The sequence below is a fragment of the Artemia franciscana genome, chromosome 10 (assembly GCF_032884065.1).
Source record: "Artemia franciscana chromosome 10, ASM3288406v1, whole genome shotgun sequence".
NCBI classification, from domain to species: domain Eukaryota; kingdom Metazoa; phylum Arthropoda; class Branchiopoda; order Anostraca; family Artemiidae; genus Artemia; species Artemia franciscana.
The window spans coordinates 6,627,010-6,646,075 of record NC_088872.1 but is presented as its reverse complement, the minus strand read 5'-3'; the positions used below and the strand labels follow the sequence as shown (position 1 = coordinate 6,646,075).

The window sequence follows — 19,066 nt, the reverse complement described above, 5'->3', positions numbered from 1 at the left end:
CTAAAAACTAAAAAAGAAAAAAACTAAAAAAAAGGAAAAAACTGAAAAATAAAAGAGAAAAAGAAAACTAAAAAAATATGAATAAATATATATAAAAATAAGTTGTTTGTGGGTTATGTCTGTCTGTCTGTCTGTCGAGTGACGTCGTGTTTGTCCGCATATGACGTCTGAATTATTTCACACTAATACAAAAGAAGAAAAAAACTAAAAAAGGTAAAATTCATGATTCTAATGATTGCCCTTGAGCTTTGTTGATGGTGATTGCTAATCGACCGTTCCCTGAGTCGCCATCGTCATTTATATATCCCCCTGTGCACCCCGGCGTCCCCTTTGTAGTTATGTCCCTGTGTCCCGGTCGTCATTTATATTCCCTGTGTCCCGGTCGTCATTTGTGTCCCGGTGTTCCAGTCTGTGATTTCTCTTTGAGTGTCCCGGGCGTCATTTATATTCCTTGTGTCCCGGTGTCCCGGTCGTCATTTATATCCCCCTGTGCCCCCCAGCGTCCCCATTGTAGTTGTGTCCCTGTGTCCCGGTCGTCATTTATATTCCCTGTGTCCCGGTCGTCATTTGTATCCCGGTGTCCCGGTCTGTATATACATTCGTTTTTTAGTTTTGTTTTTCTCCTTTTTTCTTTTTTTTCTTTTTTAGTTTATTTAGATTTTTAGATTTTTTAGTTTTTTTATTAGTTTTTAGTTTTTTTGTAGTTTTTACCATTTTTTTAGTTTTTTTAGTTTTTTTTTTTTACTTATGTCCTGGTCGTCATTTATACTCCCTGTGTCCCGGTCGTCATTTGTGTCTCGGTGCTTTGTTGATTGCTAATTTATATTATATTTATATTTTTTATATTTATTAATATTTTTTTAGTTTTCTTTTTCTCTTATTTTTCAGTTTTTTCCTTTTTTTTTAGTTTTTTCTTTTTTAGTTTTTAGTTTTTTTTTTGTTTTTTACCTTTTTTAGTTTTTTTAGTTTTTTAGTTTTTTAGCTTTTTTAGTTTTTTATTAGTTTTTAGTTTTTTTTTAGTTTTTTCAGTTTTTTTTAGTTTTTAGTTTTTTACCTTTTTTTAGTTTTTTAGCTTTTTTAGTTTTTTTTCTTTTTAGTTTTTTTTGTAGTTTTTACCTTTTTTAGTTTTTTTTCTTCTTTTGTATTAGTGTGAAATAATTCAGACGTCATATGCGGACAAACACGACGTCACTCGACAGACAGACAGACAGACATAACCCACAAACAACTTATTTTTATATATATTTATTCATATTTTTTTAGTTTTCTTTTTCTCTTTTATTTTTCAGTTTTTTCCTTTTTTTTAGTTTTTTTCTTTTTTAGTTTTTAGTTTTTTTTTAGTTTTTTACCTTTTTTTAGTTTTTTTTAGTTTTTTTAGTTTTTTAGCTTTTTTAGTTTTTTTATTAGTTTTTATTTTTTTTGTAGTTTTTGCCTTTTTTTATTTTTTTCAGTTTTTTTTAGTTATTAGATTTTTACCTTTTTTTAGTTTTTTTTTAGTTTTTTAGCTTTTTTAGTTTTTTTTTTTCTTTTTAGTTTTTTTTGTAGTTTTTACCTTTTTTAGTTTTTTTCTTCTTTTGTATTAGTGTGAAATAATTCAGACGTCATATGCGAACAAACATGACGTCACCTGATCCATCCACAGATCCACACACGGACAACTTATTTTTATATATATAGATATATATATATATATATATATATATATATATATATATATATATATATATATATATATATATATATATATATATATATATTCACAGGTGGGACATAGGGACACAACTACAATGGCGCGTAACGACTTACGCGCGCGGGGGGGCTTGGGGGGGGCGCGAAGCACCCCCACCAACTAGGTGTTGGGGTGGCGCGAAGCGCCACCCCAACAGCTAGTATTTTCATATGAAAAAATTAAAACTGAATGTTGAAAAGAGTGAAGTTGATTTTAAAAAGTAAGTGGTGAAGAAAATTATAGATTTAAATTTAATAAATTTATTAATTAAATTTAGGTAAAAGAATAAAATATTCAGGATTTGTTTTATCGGAAAATGGAAGTTTAAAGAGTCACGTTGATGAAATAAACGGTTTGCACGTTGGCAAAGTGGTCGTGTCTATAATTTTTAGACACCCGATGGTATGGGGAATTAAAATCCTAAAAATGCATAAGAGAATATTTTAAACAAATGTTTTACCAGCGATAGAATATGCAGCAGAGATTTGGGGTAGAGAAGCGGCTCAGTGGTTGCAGTCGCTCCAGCTCCAGCATTATAAGAGTGTTTGGACTACACCAGACTACTCATTCACAGATCCTGAAAGGTGACATGGGCCTGTTTTCTTTAAAGCTACGTAGGTCTATTTTGATGATTAGATTTTGGTTGAAGTTAATTAAGAGAAATGAAGATATACTAGCAACAGCAGCATATCAGATGTTAAATAATGATTTGAAAACTTCGGGGCCATCCCAAATTAAATCATTACTAGAAAAAGTAGGAATGCCTTACTTATGGAATGATGGTCTTAATTCTCGTGATTTACCAACAGATTTAGAAAGCCAGGTATGATTTATCTTACAGGGTTAAAAAGTTCAGTGTTGCCAAGGGCTGGTTTTAAGTTCTACAACATTGAAACATTATAATCTGGCTGTGATTTTATGTCAATGCATTCAGCTTAGGGAGAATTGCCGTCCAATTCAGTGCAGGTACGAGGTATTTGACAAAAAGATAGTAGCTCCTGAAGGGCGGTATAATTCCCCCCCCCCCATTTGGACCATTTTCTCCGGAAGTACCAGGTGCTCTTTGATTTAAGGGAAAATATTTACATGGGATCGATTTGCTGTTACCTGGTATTATACAAAGCTGTAACCCAACCACAGTATTTCCAGTTGGTGTGAACATAGATAAATGCTCAGAAGGAATGAAAAGTTTATAAAATTAATTTATCTCTCTATAATTCATATATTTTAAACATGTTCTCAAACATGTATCTCTTAAACATGCTCTTAGGGATGTTGATTTATTGCTGTTTTTCATAATCCCCGTAATGTGTGGGATTGAGCCACTTCCTTCATCAAGATTTACGTATTTTTTCCCTTTATAATTTATTAATTTATTAGATATTTTTCATATATTTTATTTATTTTTTTCTGTGTTTATGGCTCTTGGGCTTTTGAAATACGCTGATCTATGTATCTTTCTATTATTGTCTATTGTGTAAAATAATATGAAAATTCATAATTATTTATTCGCCTTATTTTCGTATATAAAATTCTTGCTTCGTATGTATGTCACGAATATCAGATAATAAAATACAGGGAAACTGATAAGATTTAATGCATACGAAACCAAAAGAAGTCTTCCAGATATACAAAAATAAAAAACTGCTATAATTTGACTTTATTAGATTTCAAATTGAAGTACAAAATATCCATTAAAAAAAATTAAAACGTATTTAAATATATATAATATTCAGAGAATAGCCTTAAATTCATACATATAACTCCAACAATGTTGCTTATTAGTATAAAATTAGAACTAATGGAATAGATTAGCTAATAATAGAAACAAATTATTCTTCATAGTTACTACCACGTCAAACATATCTTTAAAAAATCGTTCATTTTATCATTACTGTTCCCCCTAAACAATTTCCGTACATAATGGATGTGGTAAGAAAGGTCTCAAGAAAGAAACATATACACAGATCTACTCTTTGCAGGTTAAGGGGTTTTGGATGGTGATGGGTTTAACCTAAGGGCGGAGGAGGCCTAACACACAAAGCTGTCCCCAGTCCACCTGTGTCCAGGTATCCCGACAAAGGTTTATACATTTATGTGGAACCAAATTCTTTCATCCATTTTACATATTTCTCTAGATCGTCAGCTGAAACTGACTTATTACATCTTTTGATAGCTTCGTCAAAGTCTTCTCTGGTTACGGGTAAGTCTAACTCTTCTTTAGATAATTGCCGAATTTGATCTGGACGTAAGCCAGCTATTTTCCTCCTCATCGACATCATAGACGCGTCCCTTGAAAGCAATGACAATTATTCATAAAACAATCATATTTATCGACTAAAATCAACAACAATTATTCATAAAACCATCATAATTATCGTCTAAAATCATCACCAAATATTCATAAAACGTCATAATTGTCGTCTAATATCATCACAATCAATACAGGAAATCTATTCAAAAACTAAAAACGTGCAATGGAGATAGAGATTCAAGCTCCGGTTTAGCGTGAAAGGCTTTCTATGAAAAGATTATTAATATTATCATATTATCAATAATATTAATTGATAATAATTAATTAATTAATTATTAACAATCTATAATTAATTAATACTAGGTGTTGGGGTGGCGCGAGCGCCAACCCAACACCTAGTTGGTGGGGGCGCTTCGCCCCCCCCAAGACCCCCCGCGCGCGCAAGTCGGTACGCGCCATATTAGTTACGCGCCATTGTAGTTGTGTCCCTGTGTCCCACCTGTGAATATAGATAGATATATATATATATTTTTAACTACGTAAAACTTGCGAATGTACAACATTCTTGGCTGTCCCATTGTCTGTGCACATAAATAGATTGTCAGGTTTACCGACTCTTGAACATGCAACATATAATTGTCCATGGGAAAAACAATCTGTATTGGAAAAGGAGACTTCCTCGCAACTACAGATCTATACCTCATTATTCTAATGATTGCCCTTGAACTTTGTTGATAGTGATTGCTAATCGAACATTCCCTGTGTCCCTGTCGTCATTTATATATCCCCCTGTGCCCCCCGGCATCCCCGTTGTTGTTGTTCCCCTGTGTCCCGGTCGTCATTTGTGTCCCGGTGTCCTATTCCCTGTGTCCCGGTGTCCCGGTCGTCATTTTTGTCCCGGTGTCTCGGTCTGTAATTTCTCTCTGAGTGTCATGGTTGTCATTTATATTCCCTGTGTCCCGGTCGTCATTTGTGTCCCGGTGCTTTGTTGATGGTGATTGCTAATCGAACATTCCTTGTGTCCCGGTCGCTTTCTCTTTGAGTGTTTCGGTCGTCATTTATATTCCCTATGTCCCGGTGTCCCGGTCGTCATTTGTGTCCCGATGTCCCGGTGTGTAATTTCGTCAATCAACAAACATGACGTCAGTCGACACACAAAGATGACGTCACTCGACACACAGACACACAGACAACTTATTTATCTTCTATATATATGAAAACTAGCTGTTGGGGTGGCGCGAAGCGCCACCCCAACACCTAGTTGGTGGGGCGCTTCGCGCCCCACCCAAGCCCCCCCACGCGCGTAAGTCGTTACGCGCCATTGTAGTTGTGTCCCTGTGTCCCACCTGTGAATATAGATAGATTTATATATGTGTTTCAAACTACGTAAAAATTGCAAATATACAACATTTTTGGCTTTCCCACTACTGGGAGCTTTCCGTTTCCAATTGCCAGCAATTGATCTGAAAATGTTTTACCAGAGTCATCGTTTTGCAATCGGACACGCATATTTGTAGTTAATTTTAATATTTTTACGTGTGCCCATAAATTAGAATTTTTCAGGCAAGCATTCATTTCGTCTGCAGGAGTTAAACTACGTAAAAATTGCGAATATACAACATTCTTGGCTTTCCCATTGTCTGTGCATATACAAAGCCGTATGTACTAATAATGACGTCATATGCAAACACTCTTTTTACAAACAAACAAACATGCATACACACAACTCGTTTTTATATAGATAGATAGATAGGTAGATACAATACAAATTAACTGCGTAAAACTTGCGAATATACAACATTTTTCGCTGTCCAATTGTCGCTGCATATAAATAGATTGTCAGGTTTACCGACCCTCGAACATGCAACGCACAATTGTCCATGGGAAAAACAATCAGTATTAAGATCTATACCACATTTTTCTAATGATTGACCTTGAGCTTTATTAATGGTGATTGCAAATGCTAATCGAATTGGGAATTGCAATCTTTTATATTGAAAAGGCAGATCCGTTGGAATCATGGGAATGCGAGGAATAAGAACAGCCTCACCCTCAAAAGGCCCTGTCAAGATTGTGGCCTCTATTAGGTTTTCCATTGTTTTTTTTTACGGCAAGTCGCGTGCCATTGCAAAGCTTTGGTGGGTTGATATTTCTTAAAAGTATTATTGGTACGCCTATTTTTAGTTGTAGCACGTGTGGTGGAAACCCTGAAAGATCTATGGAATTTAAAAATTCAGATGGATAATTAACCGCTTCATTTGGTTCCAAAACTGTGTCGACTGACTTGTAAAGGACTGCCTGGTCTCGAATCTTGGTCAAAACAATATAGTTGATTTCGTGGACGTCTATATTTTTGGGTGCGAGAATCGCTCTTTCACTTAGCCATTTATTATTTTTATAATTTTTTAGAATATTCGGAAATACTTTTTCAATCAATTAATTTTTGGACGTCACTAAATTACAGAAATCAGCAGGTAGTTGTATACGTCCTGAAATTGAGTCTATCGTATCATAAATGTCTTTTTGTTCCGACGTTAACTTGGAAATGTTATTTTGTACATACGACAATAGATCATTCGTACTGTAACTTTTTTCACGATCCAATTCTACACAAGTCGAAACAGCAGCGATACGTTTAGGTGAAGGCATTCCCAAATCCTGAAGAGGTTTGTTTGCCATACGTACGCACAAATCTTCTATAATAACTAAAGTGTAGTTATAAATTTCTGATGTAAAATCAAAAGTCATATCTGACGTCTCTAACTGTTTTCGATGGAGTATATCTTCGGACATTTTTGACTTATATTTTTCCCATAAGTCTGTAGGAGCTGATGGAGAGCAAGTTGTTAAAATGATGCCAACAGCGCAAACGAAAAAAGGGATACACCAACAAAGGGGAGGATTTTGCCAGTAGGAGCTTCAAGTTTCTAATCCAGACTAAAAGTATTTATGGTGGAATCGGCTTTTACAAACATATCTTTTACTACAGGTTAGGGTTTCTAAGATTTGAAATTGACATACTATGCCACAGCTATGGCATATAAGCCATTGATAACATTATAATATTGTTTACTATGAAAATGGTGGCGGGGGGGGGTCAGAAGACAATATGTTGCATAATGCTTAGAGGTTCACTGAAAGTATTTGGATGCATAGACAGCGTGAAACTATGAGCAGTAAATTTCGTTTTTCGACGTGTAGTTGGAGTTAAAAAAAGAAAACGTAACTAAATCTTTATGCATGCGCTTGCTGATGTTCTAAAATTAATCATTTCCCTTGCTAAGCTTCAAATAATCAATATAAAGACAAAACCTGAATTTTGGTAATGCAAGTTGCTATTGAAGGATTAATGTGATTTATATATAAGAATTTTCTGGGGCTATACATTATTTGTTTTAAAAGTCAAGGATTTTTAAAATTCATGTTAATATTCCTCTTCATAATATTCCTAATATTCGAAAGTCAGAGCTGTTGCTGTTGCATGCATCAAAATTAAACCTAACTTGATTTTATGATTTCTTTAAAATTTCCATTTTTAAATACACAAATAGAAAGCACATCTCCTGAAAAAAAAATCTGCCAATGTAGCTTTCTTTCAGTATCGGCAAAACCGAATGTAATTTTGTTTCTTCATTTTTTCTCAATTTTCATTTCTTTTCAATTTATGTGGCATATAGCTTTAAATAGCGTCATTTGGCTTATTATCATTTCCTCAATGTACTCATGTACAAACAAAGGGGAGGTCTTGAACTGAGAGATCAAGCTTCAATGCCAGACTTTAAAATATATAAAATATATATTTTTTTCTATTTTTGGTTCATTATATATATATATATATATATATATATATATATATATATATATATATATATATATATATATATAAATAAGTTGTCTGTGTGTGTGTGTGTGTGTGTCTGTCGAGTGACGTCATGTTTGTGTGTCGACTGACGTCATGTTTGTCGACTGATGAAATTACAGACCGGGACATCGGGACACAAATGACGACCGGGACACCGGGACATCTATATATATATAAAAATAAGTTGTCTGTGTGTCGAGTGACGTCATGTTTGTGTGTCGACTGACGTCATGTTTGTTGATTGACGAAATTACACACCGGGACATCGGGACACAAATGATGACCGGGACACCGGGACATAGGGAATATAAATGACGACCGGGACACTCAAAGAGAAAGCGACCGGGACATAAGGAATGTTCGATTAGCAATCACCATCAACAAAGCACCGGGACACAAATGACGACCGGTACACAGGGAATATAAATGACGACCAGGACACTCAAAGAGAAATTACAGACCGGGACACCGGAACACAAATGACGACCGGGACAAAAATGACGACCGGAACACCGCGAAACAGGGAATATAAATGACGACCGCGACACTCAAAGAGAAATTACAGACTGGGACACCGGGACACAAATGACGACCGGGACACAGGGAAACAACAACAACGGGGACGCCGGGGGGCAAAGGGGGGTATATAAATGACGACAGGGACACAGGGAATGTTCGATTAGCAATCACCATCAACAAAGCTCAAGGGCAATCATTAGAATAATGATCTGAATACAGATTGTTTTTCCCATGGACAATTATATGTTGCATGTTCAAGAGTCGGTAAACCTGAGAATCTATTTATATGCACAGACAATGGGACAGCCAAGAATTTTGTACATTCGCAAGTTTTACGTAGTTAAATATATATATATATATATATATATATATATATATATATATATATATATATATATATATATATATATATATATATATATATATATATATATATATGTTCACAGATGGGACACAGGGACACAACTACAATGGCGCGCAACTACTATGGCGCGTAACGACTTGCGCGCGCGGGGGGATAAATTTTCTGATGATTACTTATCAGTTTTGCACCTATGATCATTTGATAATTATTATTTAACAATAATGAATTGATCGCTTGAGCAAACTGCCCGTTCAATAGACCTGACAACACTGTCTTCAACCATAAATCCAAATCAAGACGAATATCTACAAGACACGCCTAATACCCGACACCCAGTTCTAACAATGTAAGATATGACTGTTGGACATCTATATTACACACCTTTTGTCTGTGCTATAGGGACCCTAGGATAAATAAAGCTTTAACAAAACTAATTAAAATAAATCAAAAATAAATTAAACTAATCAAAAATAAACTACCTGCAAACGTTTGTAATATCAGCTCCAGAATACCCTTCCAGCTTTTTGGCAATTTTCTCCAAATCCACGTCTTCATCTACCTTCACTTCTTTTAAATTGATATTCAACAGAGATACTCTTCCTTCCAATGTTGGTAACGGGATATAGATTCTTTTTTCTAAGCGTCTTCTTAGAGCTTCGTCTACATCCCATGGAAAATTGGTCGCTGCCAAAACCATTACAACCTTGCTTGCATCATCACTGGAATTGGAAACCGCAACCGAATAATTAATTGATTAACATATTAATTCAACTTGTTTATTGACCGGTATTACTAGATTAATGCGATAATTTACTGAACTCATTAATTGGATTGAATAATTGATTGATTAATTGATTAACTGATTGAACAGATTCGTTCCAGTGAGTCATTATAAAGTCTAGAATTCGTTAATGGTCAATAAAACAATCCAAACTATTACAATTACTACATTGATCAATCATTAATGGTTCAATCAATCAAATCACTGAATTAGTCTATTGGTCAATTAATGTAGGCGAATAAACAATAGCTATTCAAAGGTACTACAATCGAATCGATTGTTTAATTGACTGATTGACTAATTACTTATTTATTGGCATACTACAGGTTCAAGGGGTCAAAAATGGGGACTTTTTGGGCGAAAAAATAAACTTTTAGAGACATTCTTTACACACAAAAAAGGACCAAAGGAACCTGATCTACCTGTTGTTTCCCGTATAAATAACACACTTAACATAATACTTGATGTTCAAACCGACCTCCCATAAGTTTGAAACCAGGAAGGTCGACAATGTAGCGTCATCATCTTCTGGAAAGACATGTGTGATGTCAAGATGATTCGACCAGAAAATGTCATTGATTAATGATTTCCTGATTATTTTCAAAAGCTGCTGATTCCTTTTTCTGTGTGATGTGTGACATGTGTGATCACACATTGACATGTGTGATATCAAGATGATTCGACCAGAAAATGTCATTGATTCATGAATGACATGAATCAATTTTAAAAGCTGCTGATTCCTTTTTCTGTTCGGTGTGCAATAAAAGTGATTTACACGACTTGGGCGTGCTACATTTCATCTTTTCAATGTCAATTTTAAGCCAATCTCTAGCTTCTTCAAAAAGTTTGCCAGTAGCTTGCTCCTTGCACCCAATGACGTATTTTTTTCTTGTAATGACTTTTCAAGAGCCTCTATTCTTTGCTTGCTGTTCAGCAACCATCTACTTTTATTTTCTTGCCTTTTCTGCAAGCTTCCAACGTTCTTCTTCACTTTAGCTCTTTCTGGTTGTCAAAATAACTTTCACAACTTAAAGCAACATTCTTTTTTCACATTTGTTATTTTGATTGATGATGGGAAGAGTACTTTAGTGCTGAAGAAAATAGCCCACCCATGTTCTGCTTGCTTTGACACCATTTATAGAGCAAGTTCGAGTGCAAAACTTGACACCTCACACTATGCAGTCTAGGCCCAGAGCAATATGCCATGAGGCAGTACATTAGTATAGAAACCTAAGGGCTTTGGGATGAAAAAATGGAAAACGATGGTGTCATTTTAATGATTCGGAGATGTAGCTATAAGTTACATTTTCTATAATTTTCATTGAGTTTTAATTTCATTAAGTTTCATAAAGTTTCATTTTCTATAAGTTTCAGGCGTGTTTTTTATTTGATTCAGAAATAAAATTTCGAGACTGCAAATTAATTTTGAGTTAAAAGTGAATAACTACTACCACTCCTTAATTTCTTTTGGTTGAGTTTCTTTTGGAGCATTAATTTATTAATTTTTTTAAACATCTTTTTAATTTTTGATTACTACGGCCCGGTGTTCTTTACTAGGTTGCAGCTACCACTGCATTAAGGACATAAGGATTAGGTACGCAAGGGTTAGACATTAATGGCTTTTCGGTGAATATGTGAATCCATTAAGAGCGAACTGAGAAAAAATGTCACATTTCCGGTAATACTGACATAAAAGAAAAGCGCAGAGGCCTAAGTGACTTCAAGAGGCCAAGGACATCAAATCTCTTCGCCAATCCCTATCAATAAGACTTGGATGCTGTAGCCTTGAAATTATTCTGCAGTATTCAGATTACTAATGGTCGCACACTAAAAGACTTTTTAGTTTAAGTACTGACATGGCTTAACCTTGAAAAAGGGGTTTTTAGGAACTTGGGAGCTTCTTTGGGGGCTGTTAGGGACCTTTTCCAGTTTTAGGTACACCCCAAAGGAAATTGCTCACTGTCTGGAGCATTACAATCTTGCTTGGATTATCACCGGAATTAGAAACCATAATTGAATAATTGACTTCATTTGTTTACTGACTTGTATTAATTGATCAGTCGAGTGGATTTCAGTCGAGCTTTCTTAGACTGTGTTTTAATTAGGGTTTTCCTAAAATAGCTAGATATTTCCCTTTTTCAAGTTACATTTATAATCGTCAATAACTTCTTCCTGACCTCAGAAGAGTGAAAATTTGGTCGACTACTTTTTCTAAAACCACACCGTTCTTCTCTTAAAACTTTGTCTGCAGCATCTCTCTGTCTAAAAAGTACCATATTACTAAGTATTTTCCCACCTACAGAGACCAGACTAATGCCTCAATAGTTATGACACTCACTCTTGTTAACTTTCTTATTCAGTGGTTTAATCACGGTTTTCCTAAAATCGTTAGACACTTCCCTTTTTCAAAAATCATATTCATAATCTTCAGTAACTTATTTCCAACCTCAGAGCCACCATCTCTAAGAAACTCCTTTACTACACTCTCAGCACCTGGGATCCTATTGTTTTTTATTCTTTTAGTACTGTCACTAATTCTTCCTCACAAAATAAATCTTTCTTCATACTGAAAATACCACACACTTTTTTATTTTCCTCTATATCTTTTCTTGCAACTCAACCTCGGTTTAGCACATTCTCAAAATGTTCTGCACATCTCTCTTAGTCTCTTTACCTCTTTACTTATCACTAATTGCGACCCCGTTCCTATCTTTAACTGAGACAAGTCCAAATTGACTACTTCCTCTTAATTTATTAATAAGCCAGTACAATATTTTACTATTATGCCATCTAGCAGTATCTTCCAGATCCTCATCAATTTTGTCCTAACTTTCTTTCCTAAGACACCATCAACAACTTCACAAATCATTTTCCTAAAATTAGTCCATCCATCGTCTACCTCTACATCGTCCAACTTTAAGCTTTCCAGTTTAGCTTTCAACTGCTCCTGGAATGTTTCTCTCAAATTCTCATCCTGCAGTCTGCTAATATAATAACTTCCCAGGGGGTGGGGGAGGGGTTTACTATTCAACTCTTCCTGGAAAGTTTCTCTCAAATTCTCATCCTGGAGCCTACCAACATCAAAACTTCCCGGGAGGTAGTTACCTTTCCGAAATTTCAGCTTTAAATCAACCCTAGACAATACTAGATGGTTATCTTCACTTTTAACATCAATAATGGCACTCCTATATACCCTAGTATCTTGTATTGATTTTGCCAGTCTTCAGTTGACATTAAGATTATCAATAAGGTTAGTTGTTTTACCATCATGTGAATGCCATGTTAACTTTTGTTGGCTATTTTATGACTTAAACACTGTATTAATTATAGCTAGATTGTTGTACCTACAATACTGTAGAACTCTGTAACCATTACTGTTTTCTTTTTCTACACCAAATTTACTTAGGCTTGGATACCATCTGTCCTTGGTTCTACCGACCCGGGCATTAAAATCCCTTAATAAAAATACCCTATTTCTACCTGGGACCCTTTCTATTTGTTACTCTAGCCGTATGTAAAATTTATCTGAGTCACGTCTATCCCAATCAGTTGGTCTTCAGGGGCATGTACTACAATGACTGATACCATGTCCTACACTTTTTGGTCATAAAATGAACAACTAATATTCTATTAATAATACTTTCGAATACTTTGTGTCTTTTGATTTGATTTTTCCTTTTATTCACTTTTGATATTACATTTTTTTAATTATTATAATTTGAATTATCTCCCTTTTCAACATTGAGGACTAATATTCCCTCGACTCTTCTTTTTTTTTCTATTCTTCCTCTTTTTTTAAAGCCAAATATTCCCTTGACTTTTCTTTTTTTTTCTTTTTTTTACTCTTCTTCTTATTTTAAAGCAAAATATTCCCTTGACTCTTCTTTTTTTTTCCTTTTTTTTACTCTTCTTCTTTTTTAAAGCTCCCTTGACTCTTCTTTTTTTTTTTACTCTTCTTCTTTTTTTCAAAGCAAAATATTCCCTCGACTATTCTTTTTTTTTCTTTTTTTTTACTCTTCTTCTTTTTTTAAACCAAAATATTCGCTTGCCTTTTTTTAAGGGATGAAAACCCTTTGTTTTCATCTTGTATTGATCAAGCCAGTCTTCGGTTCACAATAACATAATCAATAAGGTTAGCTGTCTTATCATCACGTGAATAAAATGTTAACTTATGGGGCATTTTATGACCAATTACTGCATTGATTATAACTAGATTGTTATACTTAAAAAATTTCAAAAGTCTGTAGCCATTGCTGTTTTCTTTTCCTACATCAAACTTACCACGCTTGAATACCATCAATCCCTATTTCTACCTGCCTTTGCCGTTAAAATCTCCTAATAAAAACACTATATTTTTTACCTGGGAACCTGCCTATTTGCACCTGTAACTTTAAGTCAAAAAGTCAACACTGTCTCCGTCAGTCGGTCCTGCGGGGGGCATATGCTACTATAACTGATAACCTGCGCTTTTTATCCATAAAATGAGCGATTAGTATTCTATTATTGAATACCTGTCCAGCCTAACCAAAACTTAGCGGCTTCCTTATTCATCATGAACCCAACTACCTGTCTATGTGCTCCATCCTTCCTACCTGAGTAAATAAATTCTATATAACATAATTTCATGCTTCCTATCTCCTTGAATGAGTTTCTGAATCAACTGATTAAAAAAGCAATTTGCTTAACTCACGAATAGACTAATCGATTAATTGACTAAATGATTGACTGGTTAATCAAGTGGATTAATTAATTCAACACTCGACAAATTCTGATCATTGCTAGAACTGGAAAATATGATAGAATAATTTGTTGATTACCTGAATTTATTCATTGAATTATATTAATTTTTTAATTTGAGAATTTACTGCACAGACTAATTTACTGATTAGCTAATTGACTAATTGATTGACTGATTAATCAAGTTGATTATATTAACTGACTCGCTGGAACTGGTCAAGAAAGAATCAAGGAAGAAACACGGCTTTCATTTTATCAAAGTCAGAAACCAGTATCATAGTAACAGTTTAAAACCACATACTTTTTTATCACATTTCCTCGAACCGCGATTTGATCATTTCCAGTACTTGACAAAAGTCTAGAAAATATCATGAAAACAGTTTTAGAAAAGTTTAGGGTTAACAAATTTTGTTGAGAAAAAGTTGGAAACTCAGAGACTGCATTATAAATTTTATTATACAAAACATCAAGCGAAGGTGCAGCTAAAAAAAGCAAAGTGTCATCTGCAAACAGGATGACACCAGCCTCCGACAGGTAATGCTTCACTCGATCAATAAAAACGATGAAAAGGAGGGTTCCCAGGATTTACCAGTATCATAGTAACAGTTTAAAACCGCGTACCTGCTGGAGGCAATTCCATCCATTTGGACAAGAAGCTCCGATTTCACACGTCTGGAAGCTTCATGTTCACTTTCTGAACCTCGTCGAGAACATATTGAATCAATTTCATCAATGAAGATGGTACTAGGTGCATAGAATCTTGCCTAAAAATGGAAAGGTTTGATTAGGAAATGGGCGATTTAAAACTGAAGACAATGCCTGAAAAAGGGGGATGTTAGGTTGCGAAATACTAGAACCAGGAAATTCTTTCTTTAGAGTGCGTGCGTGTGGGTTCTCAAAATACGAAAAAAAAAAATTTTGTGGTTAGTTTTTAATTTTTATGAGGGTACCTGTGCTATTTCTTACCTTTTAAATCCCTCCTGATATAAACAGCAATGTTTTAATACGACTTCAAGGTGTTTTGTTAGGGCTTTTTGAAAAAAAAAACATTAGCAATAAAACTTTATTATAAAACAAAACTTATTATAAACCTTATGAGAAACAAACTGAGCCTTAATGGACTTGGAAGGCAAAAGAGGGGAAAAAGAAAAAAGAACTGACGCAGATCGGGCTACAAACATAAAAAAAAGTAAGCCACATTATTTTAGAGGGGATCCTGCCCCTCCTATAATACAATGAAATACAAGGATGTATTAATTCAACTTAAGGTTTTTGTACTTTTTATCAGGACTTACAGTCTAAACTAGAACTTTCTATTTACTAAAGAAAGCTTCAGAGGGACTAAATCGGCATAAAAGTTTCTTTGAAGACATAAAGAAAGAAAGAGAGATAAAGTACAAAGATTTCAGGCAGATCGAGCTCAAACACATATACACAAATTTCAGGCCTCCTCCCTCACCGTTGTATTCAGGTATGCTGTTACTACGATTTTAAAGCTATCTGCGATTTTTTGGAAGCGTTATGATTATGATTAGACTTCCATAATGCAAGAGAGGAAAATTCAAATAAATTTAATACCAGGTAAACCTATTTTCTTATATCCATTTTTTTTTAATTTGATATTTTGCGTTTAATGTCATTTTTTTTTACTTCATTTTGATAAACGGGAGAATTCCCTTAAATCTTTATTTATGACATCCTCCCACCCCAGACGAGAACGACCTGCTTTCCGTTTAGCCCTAGACAGTTGGCCGAAAAGGAATCTGTCATTCCGGCAATCTGTCATTCCGTAATTCTTTTATCAGCAAATGAAGGCTTTTCTAATGGGGGCACCTCTATCTGGATTACTGGTGAATATTTAGGTAGAAATCCTCGAAAATTGGGCTTTAAATTCATATTGTTTGAAACATATCAATTGGGGACATTACCTGGATGACGTAATATCCCTTTGAATTTATGGAGAAAAATGAACTTGGGGGCTTTTTAGATATGATTATGCCTTAATATACACCTTAATACATATGATTTAAATTTACAGTTTACCATAAAAATTGAAATTGCAAATAAATTACCGTTTCTAGATCTGTTAATTATTTATAGTACTGATAAACTAGACTTTACTATTTACCGAAACCAACACAAAAAAAGATATCTTTGTTTTAATTTAAAACATTTAATTTAAATTTAACAGAACTGATGTAACTTCGTGCTGTTCTAACTTTCGTCGATCGTGCCATAAACATTTGCTCTGAATTTCAAATCACAGATGAACTACACTTAATCAGACACATACTTTTTGGAAGCGGATATCCCACTGTCCTAATTAATAATACAATTAGCCGTAGACTAAAAAGACACTCCCTTAAAATGAAAGGTCTTTTACCATTTGAGGCTTCAGATAAGCCCTCAAATATAATCTATCTTCCATATATCCCAAAAGTCACTACAAAATTTAAAAAAAGTTTGCACACAAAATAATCTTAACTAATCTTAATAATCTTATTTACTTATAATTTCAAAATCATGAACTTCCTAAATACTGATAAAGACAAAACCTCAATTATTCGCCGAAGAAAGGCTTTTCCAATACCATGTTACTGATGCAATTACTATTTTGGTGGAACTCATAAGAATTTCGAGAAACGCATACAACAGCACGAAGAATTAACCAAATCTCTACATTAATATTTATCTTCATCCTACTTTAAGCAACCGTGTTTTTGATAACCAGGTTGTTCGATATAAAACAGGTTGTTCGAGAAGCAGTTAAATTACACTCAAAATAAATATTTTTTTTAATGGAGATTAGGAGGAGTACTCACTAAATGCTTTATACACAAATCTAATTAAAAATGATTAAAAAAGCTAGTAGACAATACCGCTGCACCTGTTACAGAAAGATCTTTGAGGCTAGCTGCCAAAAGGGTAAGATCAGCATTGAAAGCGTGCTTTTAATTATTTTTATTTCACTCGAATGAATTGTTTTTTGTCCCATCACTTGATGTACCACTTCTGGTTGAATTTCCCTGAAGTATGGAGGCTAGGACTATTTTTAAAATAAAAATCAGTTTTAATGGTCGTATTTTAACGCAAGTTTCTTTTATATTTTCATTTGTTTTGCTGAGGACTGCCCTTGGATTTAGGATCGAAATATTCATTTACGGATAACGTTCCACTGTCTTAAGAAAAAAAAAACCCTGCTGTTTCTACTTGTTGTTTGTATTTATTTCTAATTAACCATTGACTCCTACTGTCTATGGAAACAATTAAATAAAGAATCATTTAATTAAGCATTTTGCCCTAGTATATCCCAGATTTGCGAGAACAGAGTGGTACTGAGACGAAATTGCAACGATAGTATATCACTATACATTTTTGATTTCATTCATCTTTTTCGCCATTTGTTATCTGTGCCATATCGTGATATTAGCTTTTCATGTTTTGAACTACCAATCGATATAAATAAAACCTCAAGTCTGCTGATAGCTAAACAAAGAAGTCGTATTAACTATTATAACTCTTCCGTGAAAAGAATGTGAGTAAACTATAAGACAAAATTTAACCTTTCAATACCTTACGATAGCGCAGTAGATGAGAGCGTGTCCGCTTATCGCAGGCAGTCAGGTTCAATCCCTCTTGTCGTAAGGAAATGAGCCTACTATTAATTTCGACTAATTTTTTACTTTTCGAATCAATTTTAAATCTTTGTTTCTTTCTGACTCTACACGATTTTTCTACTTTATTTTTTCAACAATTCAACTTTATTTTTACATATCAGCCTAAGTTTAATAAAGAAAACCCAGCCAATTACAATAAAAAGTGTAGCTTTTTATTTAAGTATTTTCAGTAGCTTCGGGATGTTGCTAGGTAATATTAGATAGTGTTGATTGGTTTTCTTGAATTTTGATTTTGGCGTTTCAGTTTTCCGTTTCAGTTCAGTTTCAGTTTGTGGGTGAAACAACGTAATACGTATACGGAAGAAAACTGACAGCTTAGGTCGCGGCTTTGCGGTTTCGGCTTCAGAAAATCTATCTGGCAATCCAAACAGCCAAAGATACTTTTGCGAATGCTTGGGGGGATGCGGGCAGCAATTATTATCAATGTATTTGCCCAAGTCACGGCAACAGTATTTGTGCTGCGAGAGCAACACTTTGGTTTTGTCCCGGTTTTTTTTTCCTATGCCGTCAACGTCGGCTTATTCTTCCTGGAAACTGGTAAGGGTCTAACCTGTGCGGTTTTTATGGATAGTGTGGACCTCAGGCCGGATTGATGAATATGGCATTACATTTTGGAAAGCTCCGCAGAACTCTTGCCTGGGGCCAAAAAGGATGGTATTTGCTTGTCCACGAGCCAGAGCCTATGGTGTGCGAAGTGAAGTGGAGTTATGTAGCCTATGTCAGAGAGGAATATCTGAAGTTATGCAGCCAAGCTTTCGTTTCATCAAACCATGTTTCAGCTTTCGAGTGGAAAGCTCCGTTATAGCAGGCAAGCAGGCAGGCACCACTTTCAAATTGAAGATGAACTAAAATTTATAAATGTTAAATATATGCGGCAGTTACTCGGCTCCACAGCCAATATATCTTCTTTGAGTGATAAATAGAAAAATTTACAGAAGCAAAAAAGCGGCATTTTCCCACGGGTCCGAAAGTGCTGCCGTGATTTTTGCTGGGTTTATCATTTGTTTTTTCGGACTTGGGATTGAGGTAGAGAAATGTTATCAGATGTACCTCTTAAATTTCAAAAGTTTTGTCATTGCTAAAGAAACTGGAGCTTATCCTTTGCTCCTTTCTAAGTGGTGACGTTAGAAAGTTGGCCTACGG

At 34.6% G+C, this 19,066-nt stretch overlaps 1 protein-coding gene across 3 annotated transcripts in view; it reads right to left on the bottom strand.

The window, feature by feature from the left end:
* Positions 1-3,374: 3,374 nt before the first annotated feature.
* The window catches only part of LOC136031711 (katanin p60 ATPase-containing subunit A-like 1), a 63,567-nt gene continuing 47,875 nt past the window's right edge, over positions 3,375-19,066 (bottom strand). For 2 of the 3 annotated variants that reach the window (XM_065711413.1, XM_065711414.1), the window contains exons 9-11: positions 14,868-15,010; positions 9,208-9,447; positions 3,591-4,021 (exon numbers count right to left, since the gene is read on the bottom strand). In XM_065711413.1, coding sequence (XP_065567485.1) covers positions 3,823-4,021; positions 9,208-9,447; positions 14,868-15,010 — 582 coding nt within the window. In that variant the 3' untranslated portion in view covers positions 3,591-3,822. Of the gene's footprint in view, positions 4,022-9,207; positions 9,448-14,867; positions 15,011-19,066 lie in introns of all 3 variants that reach the window. The other variant, XM_065711412.1, reaches the window with a different exon arrangement.